The sequence below is a fragment of the Corvus hawaiiensis genome, chromosome 23 (assembly GCF_020740725.1).
Source record: "Corvus hawaiiensis isolate bCorHaw1 chromosome 23, bCorHaw1.pri.cur, whole genome shotgun sequence".
NCBI lineage: Eukaryota > Metazoa > Chordata > Aves > Passeriformes > Corvidae > Corvus > Corvus hawaiiensis.
In genome coordinates, this window is record NC_063235.1 from 7,419,559 (window position 1) to 7,430,021 (window position 10,463).

The 10,463-nt window shown below is 55.4% G+C and overlaps 1 protein-coding gene across 1 annotated transcript; it reads right to left on the reverse strand.

Annotated features, from left to right (window-relative positions):
* Positions 1-1,229: 1,229 nt before the first annotated feature.
* On the reverse strand, positions 1,230-9,063 carry TENT5B (terminal nucleotidyltransferase 5B). Its single transcript, XM_048327258.1, has 3 exons — positions 8,645-9,063; positions 3,647-4,698; positions 1,230-3,329 (listed from the first exon to the last, which is right to left on the reverse strand). Exons 1-2 carry the CDS (start codon positions 8,825-8,827, stop codon positions 3,679-3,681), a joined length of 1,203 nt encoding a protein of 400 aa, XP_048183215.1. The 5' UTR covers positions 8,828-9,063; the 3' UTR covers positions 1,230-3,329; positions 3,647-3,678.
* Between the last annotated feature and the right edge of the window lie 1,400 nt (positions 9,064-10,463).

Consider the following 10,463-nt stretch of genomic DNA (forward strand, 5'->3'; position numbering starts at 1 on the left):
AAAATATATAGGGGGTTTTTTTATTTGACGATTAACAAAAGAGGGATCGGAATCTCGGCTGTAAACATTGATAGCTCCTTTCTGATCACAACGAGTACTTTCCACCAACATCCTTTTGTATGGTCTGATCCGCTCCAACAATGCCGAGCCGACTCTGTCAGGGCTTTTGCTGCTCTGCTCAGGGTCACAAATCCGGAGGCAGCTTATTCACCACAGCATCAACACCAGCACCAGCCACCCACACAGAAGACAGCTGAGGGACTAGGCTACTTCAGAGCTGCTTCCATACGTGAGACACACTTGGGAAAGGCAGGAGACCACACTGGGTTTGTGCCAGAAAGAGGGAAACATCTCTAAACCCAGCAGGTGTGGAGAGAAATGAGGTCTGCAAAGGCAGAGCCTGCTCAAGCAGGGACAGGGACTCTGACAGTGCCAGCCCAGCAAGAACATCCCAGCCCTGTTGTCAGAGGGAAGCTTTGGCCCATGACTGTAAAAATTTGGAGATGCTGAGCCAGCAAGTTTGTCCCAAAGAGGGACTGGCACCTCGTCAGCTCCATTGTTGCAGTGGAACCAGAACTGCCTGGAGCTTGACAGGGGGAAGTGAAACTTCATCTTAGGCTGGAGGGCAGCCAGGGCTGGAGGAGCTGCGCCCGGCTGCCAGCCGTCCCACGGGAATCTGGCCCAAACACAGCTTTTCCTGGGAGATAAACCCTCCACAGCCTCTCAGCCTCCCCTGCTCTGAGAGGAACCACTCCGCAGGTGGGGCAGCTACACACAGGAACCAAGTCCCAGCTACTCCAGTCACCTCTCGCTGCTCACACCAGCAGGGAGAGTCTCCCAGTGCCACCCCCACCGCAGGGACCTCAGCCCACCACGGGCACCAGGCTGCCACCTCGGGCCACCCTCCCCCGCCCAGCACCACGAGGAGCACCAGCAAAAGGGAAAACGCACAACAGCAAAGAACAGCGTTTAGAACAGAAACCTCCCTCGGCTGCAGGAGTGACCTGACAACAGCTACAACACTCCCAGGGATTCAGAGCTGCTCTGGACTGAGGGATGGAGCAGCCTGATGTACAGGGAGCACCTGGGCAGATCCAGAACCAGGATCTCAGCTCGCCCCTTTCGAGGTGCCCAGTTGGTTCTGAGCCTGGTTTTTGGGGAGAACAGGGTCGGGTCATCTCCTCATCACACTACCCAGATGGACAAGCAAATAAAAATAATCCAACGAATTTGAATACACTGTATTTATTCGTAACAGATTCTAAAGAATCTAGTGAGTCTATGTCAAGCCCATCGCATGACAAGTGATACAGGTGTAGGAAAAAAAAAAAGACATTTAAAACAAACAGAACAATGAAAAAAAAAAAAAAAGAAATCAGTGCCATTCAAGCTACTGGAATCTTCCAATTGCCCCTTCACAGGAGGCAGCACAGTATCACTGCAAGGTCTAGAAAAATTCAGGTTCAACCCATTCACAAGAGTCCCACCACACACACTCCATCAATCAAAAGTGCAATCGCAATGGTAAGTCGCCCTGTCGAGCTGTTGGCTGTAGGGGATCTTTCTGGACATCTCAAAGGGAAGGAGGGAATCTCAGTTTAGTGTGTTGTTGGGTAGGAGCAGCCTGTAAAAAACAACCTACGTGGCATCTATGTTCAGTTTAAAATGCAAGAAAAAAAATCTCATCTTCCTTGAAGCCACAAAAGTGGCACACTTAAGCTCCCAAAAGCAGCCCTTAAACCAGTTTTACCTTGCACTGGCAAATCTCAAGCTCCCACCACAGGGATGAGGCTCCGGGGAGTTACGGGACTCGGCCATGAAGGCAAAGCTGCTCTGCAGGGAGGCAGCTGAAACCTGCAATAGCTACACGGTGGTTGGTGCCACTCCTCCAGCTCCGAGTGGGGAGGGAGCAGAGCTGGACCAAGCTCAGCTGGGCTCGTCCATGTCAGGTGCAAGAGCCACCCCCACCCTTACTCCCCATCGCCCCTACCCCAAGAAAGGTACCAATCTGGCTATGCACATTCCAAGGATCTAGTCTTTATTTCAATCTGCCCAGCTGTTACAGTTTTGTCACAAAAACAAAAAAAAAAAAAAAAACAACCAAAAACCCACAAGTTAGTAAAGATACTCGAGTACGTCAGCCTCGGAGGAAGCACCAGGAAGCCGTGGTGTTCCCAGAGCAGCATCCCTAGGGAATGCCTGCTGCCTGCCCACCTCTCCCTCCCTGCACAGGGAAATCTGAGATGTCTGGCGGGCACAGCGATCCAGGCACCTCCGTGAAAAACTTTTGTGCTCCGGACACCCAACGACTTCAAAGCCACATTGGACTGAGAGAGCCAAACCCTCACAACACCAGAGGGTCTGTTTAGAAGACATTTTTTTCCTAAGGCCAACTAACTTCACCCCCCCACCCCAGGCTCCATTTCTAGCTAGAGAATGAATTTCAAATGCTATCAGTGGCTCACACAGGGAATCACAGAGCTGCTTGGGAATTGGCTGCTTTGGAGATAAGACCTGCCCAAGGGAGGGTCTCCAGCATGGAAGAGGTCTGTCCACCTCCCTGGAGGACACAGCAACAGCTGGAAATGACTGACCAGTGACCTGGCTGGTTTGTGCTTCAAAGGACAAGCCTCACCTTCCCCAACAGCCCAGCTGGCCTCTGGCTCTGTGCATTAAAACCACACTGCATGCCAAAAAAAAAAAAAAAAAAAAAAATTGGAAGAGCAGCATTTCAAATTCCCCTAGAAAATACAGGATCAGGTATGGCAGCCTGGGGCAGGCTCCTGGACAAATCATCTGCCTCATCATTTAGGAACTCAACTATATTTTGGCACTGCAGACTTGGGAGCTTGAAGAAATTCGTGTGTAGGACCCTGCTGCCTTTTCTCCAGCAAGCTCTGCACAGCATTTTCCTCCATGCACTCCCCCCTCCCTGGTGTTCCCAGTTTCAGGCATTTCCACGTAGCCATTCCAATCCCCCCTGCATTGTGCAGCCCCACTTTGGCAGCTCTCTGCTCCAGCTGGTCCTTCACAGGCAGCAAGTCATGCCCAAACCCCTCAGCGACACAGAACCTGCTCTGGCCTCAGCCAGGATAAGAAATGATCTTGCGACCCTCCCCACCCACGACAGAAACATTTTCCTCTTCAGACATTCCCCACTCAAGCTCTGGGCCATCAGCCCCCGCAAAAAATAATAAAGGTTTACAGTACAGTTGTGTTTATATTGTTACAGGCACTTAAACAGGATTCTTTGGTCCTTCAAAGGAATTAGCCACTCTGGCTTCTCTCGGCAGAAACCACAAGTTTGCACACCCATAACACCTCCTGCACTAAAAAAAAAAAAAAAACAAACCACAATTCAGATCCATTTCAGGGCAGTGCAGCTCTACCTTAGCGTAATTCTACAGTCTCCCCTCACACACCCCCCCACCCCATTGCCTCCAGAATTCCATGAGGAGTCATTTCCATAACACTGCACTTCCCATCACAGTGTACAGCAGACAGGTCTCGTTCCAACAACCCCAGGAACGAGACACTCGAGCAAGAGTCCAGGGAAGTTTCCTTTTGTTGCAGTTCTAGGAAGGTTGGTAGGTTTTAGTTTTTCCCCCCCTCCCCTCCCTCCCAACCCCCCAAGGCAGGGAAATACCTTGGAGGACAGACCCTGGAGTTTGTCCTGGCTCAGTTACAGGGAAGCCACGTGGGGTAAGACTGATTGCAAGGCAGGAAGGGCTGCACGTGGGTCACGTAGTAGTTGAAGTTAATTTCACTGACATAAGGGGCTGGCTGGTAGTAGCAGGTAACGTTTGTGACCGTGGGGATGATGTTCTGCTCAGCCAGGACCCTCACGGCCAGCATGGCAATGAGGTTCAGGGTCTGCCTCCTCTCATGTCCCATGAGGCAGACTGTGCTCTCATTGACCACCCTGTGCAGGGTCATCAAATAGTCATATCTGTTGCTCTCCATGCCCACAAAGTGGCTCTGGAGGTAACACTCCAGCTTCCTCAGCTGCTCGCCGATGTCAGAGAAGTCTATGAAAAACCTGGAGCACATGTACCTCTGCAGTGCCTTCATATCCACTTCCGACTTGGGCTTGAAGCCCCTCACCAGGAGGTTGCAGTACTTGAGGAGCCCCCCGCCCCGGATCTCCTCAGGGTTCCTGGTGGCGATGACCCTGTTGCGCAGGTGGTCCATGGCCTCCTCGAAGTCCCCGTACATGCTCTCCCCGGTGACCGTGGGGTGGAAGTTCTCGGCCATGGGGTTCTCCGAGCACTCCCCGAAGAGCAGGAGCGAGTCCAGGATGATCTGGAAGGAGTCCACGCTGAACTCGAACTGGCGCCGCAGAGAGTCCACGAATTTGAGCTCCACGTTCTTGCCGCTGTTGTTGGAGAGCGAGATGAGGCTCCAGCGGTCGGTCTCGTTGCACACCTTCACCAGCTTCTGCACGTAGGCCTCCTTCAGGGTCATGGGGGTGATCTTGTCCTTGTTGACACCTTCGGGGAGGAAGTCGAGCAGGCAATCCATGACCACATCTTTAACCAGCTGGAAAACGTCTTCGGTCTTCAGATCCACGCCGAAAATGAGGTCCAGGTCCTTGTACCCCAAGCCACTGTCCTGGTGTAGGATGTGACTGGCTGCTGAGCCGTTCAACCTGACGTTGTGGACTGTGATTCCTTTCTTCTCCAGGCGGCTACGGACAACCTGAGACAGAGACAGAGTCAGTGAGAGGCAAGGAGGGATTCTTGGAGCAGCCTGGGGACAGCAGGATTCACTCCCAGCGCTTATGTGGGTCACTCCAGTGCAAGACAGTAAAATAAAAAGCTAATCCATTGGAAATAGGTCACTTTGGAAAGCATCCCGAGTCCTGCCAGCAGCTGGGGGTGGCTCTCCTTTACTTATTCCCTGGCATTAGAGAGATCTGACTGCACATGATCAGCGGTGCTGCTTCCAGTGCAGTGTCTGCTCTCCCTGCCTTCCCCACACTGACCTGGAGAGCTTTCCTGACCCCATTTTTTTGGGGTGGTCTCTGCCCTCTTCATTCCCTCCCAGTTCCAGTGACCAAGCCAAGACCAGCCGACCCCAAACTGACCCCAAATAGGAGGTGGCAGCCCAGTCTGCAGCAGTCCCCATGGCTTTAATCAGGGTGGCTCACTCATTTTAGCCATCCCCTTCGGCCTGTCAAGATTCATTAAAGGCAAATCAAGATGCCAGAGCAGCTCAAAAGCCCCAGCCAGGCGTATGCAAGTTCATGTCCCAACTAGTAAGTGTATCCTAACAATTTCCAGTGTGTCAGAGCTTCGTGCTGAGCTTGGCGTGCTATCAAGCACAAGAGGCAGCTTTCATCTTACGGGTGTTACTCCGGTGATTTTAATGCTGCCTGCTCAGTGCTGGCACACCCAGCAGCCCCTCCAAAGCTTTGTTCATTTACAGGGAAGCTGAATCACCTGCCTGATTACTTAACAAGCAGGAGGCTAAAATAACCCCCAAGACCATAAAATAAACTATCTGGACACCAGCTTATAATTTGAGTTTAACTCAGCTCAAAGATCCCAGGAAGATTGGGTTTGCACCTTCCAGCAGAAGCTCTTCCCACCTCTCATTCTGCTTACATGCTCCCCTCCAGCCATTTCCCATTCTCCTGGGAGTCCCAAGGCTGTGGCTTGAAAGAGCCAAAGCTTGGGACACAAATGGACAAACTGGATCACTACGAGCCAGTCTGGCTGGGCCCTTAGTGAGCCCTGCGAGCCTGCCCTAGTTTGAGAGGCCCCATGAACTCTGCATTTTGGCTGCCCAAAATGTGAATTTTAATTCAAAGCTGTGTCAGAAGGGCCAAACCCTCTTGGCCAACGTGGGCCTGAGCCGTTCTGAGGCAGATCAGAAGCCCTGCAGTCCTGGTCTCAGCAGCTGTAAAACTGCCCCTCCATGGGTTTTGTTTGGAAGGAAGAACACACAAAAGGTCAGGGACTGCAGCATGAAACCCTCGTCACATCCCAGACCCTCGGTGACCCAGCCAAGGGCCACCAGCAAGTTCTGCTGCCTTTGCAAAAGCATCTCAGAACACCTGGGGGGTGTTCGCACACCTGGGGGGCCGTTCAGGCTCACGAGGCAGCTTCCCTGGTGGTGCTTCCCATCTCTCCCTGACATGAGCCATCCCTGCTCCGGCTGGGAACGCAGCCGGGCTCGTCGCCAAGCCCGTGGTGACAGTCACATGTCAGGCAACAGTTAACCAGGGAACCATCCACCACTGCAAGCCCCAAGTCCCCACCAGCACAGCCAGTCCAGCCAGTGAGAGAAGTTGTTTTCCAAGGCAGAGAGTTTGAAAAAATTAATCTGCTCCTAGAAGACACACAGGGTTATTCCCCCAAACTGAACAAACATCACGCAGGCAACCCAGGGGAGCTCCTGGTCTCATTTGTTGCCAGCTGGAGTCACTCACCCGGGGCACAGCTCCAGCACTGCTCGTGGAGTTAAAGAGTTTTGTGCTCTCAGGCTTAGAGAGACAAGATATAGGTCACAAAGTGTTAGATGCAGAGCTGGGCCCAGTGCTTGGAGAAGATCTCATTCCAGATTAATTTTCTAACCCCAAAGAACATCTGCTTAACCCCTTTCTAGGCATGGCTCAGGACCTGCAGCACTCCAGACCCATAAGCTCCAAGCTTACTTGAGTTCCCCAGGTCTGTCCGTGTGAGACGTATTCAGAAAACAGGGGAAAAACCCAATTGCTTGAGTCAGCTTTGTCCCAAATCATCCCAGAAATCTCAACCTGCAGAGCAGCAGGGAGCAGAGCACTTTGCCATTCCCTGGGAGCTCCCACCCACCAACCTCCACCTGGAGCTCGTCCCCCCTGGCCGCAGGCAGTGGGTTCAGGGCTGCATTTTTCCCCAGAGGGTTGGATATTTCCAGGGTTAGGCAGCTGCTGACCTGCTTCCCAAAACAGCAGCTCACCTTCCGTGTGGTTGGGATAATTGACTCTGACAGCCAGGCAGGAGCAAATCCTGCTGCGTCCTGACCTGCCGCTTCCCACCTCCCACAACAACAACAACAGGATAAATAACTGCCTTTTGGGTTACTTGTTCCAGCTTAGTCAGCCCTAAACACAGGGTCTGCCCTCACAGCCGAGCACAATTACAGCCCTCGGTTACCCCGTGTTTGAAGCTGCTGCTGGCAGCATCCTTTTGAGCAACCCCGACACCGGATCGCCGCAGCTTCGTGGAATCAGAGAGGGATAACTGCTGGAATATTTGATGCTGCTCAGTGCTGTGGTGCTGCCACAGCCAAGGGCAGCGTCCTGCCTGCAGCTCTCGTCTGTCATTCAGCTCAAAGCTCGAGCAGCCAGAACCCAGCGCTTCTGCCCCCGACAGATGCGGCAGGAACTCGAGGAACTCCAAACCAGCCTTTCAAATGTCACCTTTCCATCTCTCAAACTTAACTTTAACTATTTCTCAAGCAGCTGAGGCCCCAAAATCCCGGTTATTGTGAAAGCCAGTTGGGTTTTAGCGCCGTGAATAGGCTTTTTAATTAGAAGCCAACATGCCCGATTTTACATTTGATGAGTCATTACTGAGGAATGAAGTCGCCTCCCAAATATGAATATGCATCAGCTCATTCGAGCTACATTGTTAGTTTAATATTAAACACAGTTATTACTTGATGGCTAAACTAACAGGAGCTCGTGAAGAAGCCAAAGTCTCGGGCAGGCTCTGGAGGACTCAGTCAGTGGTGCCCAGAAATCAAAGGACATGGACATTTGATCCGGCCTTTGAATTAATAACCCTGCCTCTTCCAACACGAGCCCAACATGTCCACCAGCACGAAGCCATTTCGTACTCCAAAAAAAGCCACTTTAGCCCTGGCCACACACATTTCACTGCTTTTTAGGGCAACAAATTAACTCAAAAAGAGGCGGAACAACGTAAGAGGGGAGGAAGCTAAGCAGGATCTATGGCACAAGCTGCAGCAGCTCCAGGGATGGGGCATGCATTTTAAAGGCATGTGAGCTTTTCAGGAGGGGCCCTCAAGCTTTAGACATTCCTGCTGTGGCTGTTGGCAGGGGCCAGCCCCACCAAGACCCCTAGGACTGGGAAGTGGGGCCAGCTGAGCACACAGCATCCCCAGAACGGTGGGGGCCAGTCCCCCCAAAACTTTTAAGTCCCCCTGGAGCAACCCTGTCCAGGCTGGACAGGACTGGGAGCAACCTGCTCTAGTGGAAGGCGCCCCTGCCCATAGCAGGGTGCTGGGACGAGATGCTTTCCCCGAATTCCAAGCCTGCCAGAAGTCAAGCAGCATTTGGACAACGCTTTGAGACACACAGGGGGATTTCTGGGGGTGTCCTGTGCAGAGCCACGGCTGGACTCCTTGTGGGTCCACTCCAGCTGAGGGAACTCAAGGATCTTTAAGGTCCCTTCCAACCCGAACCATTCGAAGGCTCTGCGCTCCCCGCGGCGGACCCGCACCGGCCGCTCTGCCCCGGGCCCGGCGGGGGGAGGCCGAGGGTGCCCGGCCGGGCTGGCTCGGGGCCCGACGGGCCGCTTATCGCCGCCTCAGCACTTTTATTTTCTCCCTGACCCCCGCTGGAGCGGGGCAGAGTCGAACGGGGCGACGGAGCACGGCCCGCGGCCCCCCGCAGCCCCCCAGCCCCGGCGCTCACCTGGACGATGGTGCGGGGCCGCACCGACAGCGTGGGGAAGTTGCCGCGGCCGTGGATGGGCACGGCCTCCCCCAGGATCTGGTCCAGGCGCTGCACCTGCTCCCACGTCAGGACGCTGAAGCGGCTCCCGCGCTGCTCCGCGCCGCCCGGAGCGGCCCCCGCCGCCGCCGCCGCCACCAGCATCGCCCCCGCCGGAAAAGGAGCCGCGCACCCGGAAACTGCCCGGAAACCAGCCGGAAGTGCCGGGTGGGGAAGGGAAGCGGGAGGAAAATTTAAAAATAGGGGGGAAAGCAAAAAAAAAAAAACAAACCCAACCCCCAAGTGGCGCCGGCGAGGGGCGGCTGCGCGGGGCGCGGCGGGAGCGCGGTCGGTGCCCGCAGGGACTCGCACAAAACCGGCCCCGGCCGCCCCCCGCCCGCCACCGGCTCCGCCGAGCGCTGCGCCCGCCCCCCGCCGCGCCTTATATAGGCCCGCGCCGCGCCCCATTGGCCCGCCCGCCCGCCAATCCCGGCCCGAGTACCGGCTCAGGGGGAGGAGCGCGGCTGGAGCGCGGGCCAATCGGAGCGGCGATGGGGGAAGGGGGCGGGGCGAGGGGCGGGGCGGGCCCGCGGCAGCCCCGCCCCCGCGGCGCGCGGGAATCCCGGCCGGGACACGCGGGACGCGCGGGAAAGGGACAGCCCGGGGGCGCCCGGGGACACCCTTGGTGCCCCTTGAGACCCCGCCGATGTCCCACTGAGGTCCTTCGGGGTCCCGCTGTTCACACTGATGCCACACTGGTGCCCTTTGATGTGCTGCCGGTTCCCTTTGGTGCCCCATTGATGCCCTTTGATACGCCGTTGGTACCCTTCGATATCCCATTGATATCCCATCGATGCCCACTGATGCCCCATGATCTGATGCCCACTGATGCCCTACAATCTGATTCCCCATTGATACCCAACAGCCTCGTACTCCACTGACTCTCCATGGACTGAGGCCCCATTGATACCCATGATCTGATGCCCCATTTATACCCTGGTGCCTCACAGATGTTCTGTGGTCTGATGCCCTCTGATGCCCACCGATGCCCATCGATGCCCATCGATGCCCTGCAGGCTGGTGTCCCGTTGATTCTCCATGGAATGATGCCCCATGGTCTGACACCCCACAGATACCCCGTGGCCTGTCACTCCACAGCTCAGTGTCCCCATCCTGACACCCCCAGCTCCCCCAGGCCCCTGGCCCTGGCCAGAAGTGTCCCAGGGCCCCCCTGTGCCAGCTCTGGCACCCAGCAGACACAGGGTCACACCCTGGGGTGATGGAGCTGCGGGAGTTCAGACCCAGCCCCTAAATCCCTGCGCGTGGCCCAGCTCTCAGCCGAGCCACCACCTCCTCCTGGAGCCAGACGTGTCCCCGGCCTCTGGCCGCCCATTTCCTTCCATCCCAACAATTCCCACCCCTTTGCAGAGCTCATTTCTCCGCAGCGTTTCACCCTGCAGACATTTCCAGCAGGCCCTTCTCCGCCGAGCCGGTGCCTGGTGCCCCGCGGTCCCGGGGATGGACAGACGCAAGTCCAGCATCTGCGGTGGCCACTCCCATATCCCCGGTTCCTGCTTGGAGCCTGGATCCATCCTTAGGAGCCACAAGCCCTGCTGGGAGATGAGCCAGTGCTGATTTATTTTCACACCCTCACAGGGTTTTATTGCAAGAACTCCCCTGGAAACTCCTGAACATCCACCCTGGGACTTTTCACCTCAGGGAAGGCTCTGCAGAGCTCTTCCAAGATGCAAAGTCTGTCTCCCAAGCCAAGACCTCTGCCATATCCCAAGGGTTTGCTGCT

Bases quoted from the DNA above. Each gene is read 5' to 3' on its own strand.
- TENT5B (XM_048327258.1), bottom strand. From the start codon at position 8,827: ATGCTGGTGGCGGCGGCGGCGGCGGGGGCCGCTCCGGGCGGCGCGGAG. The intron at 4,699-8,644 runs GTGAGCGCCGGG...TCTCTGTCTCAG, and splicing joins GGCCCCGCACCATCGTCCAG to GTTGTCCGTAGCCGCCTGGA.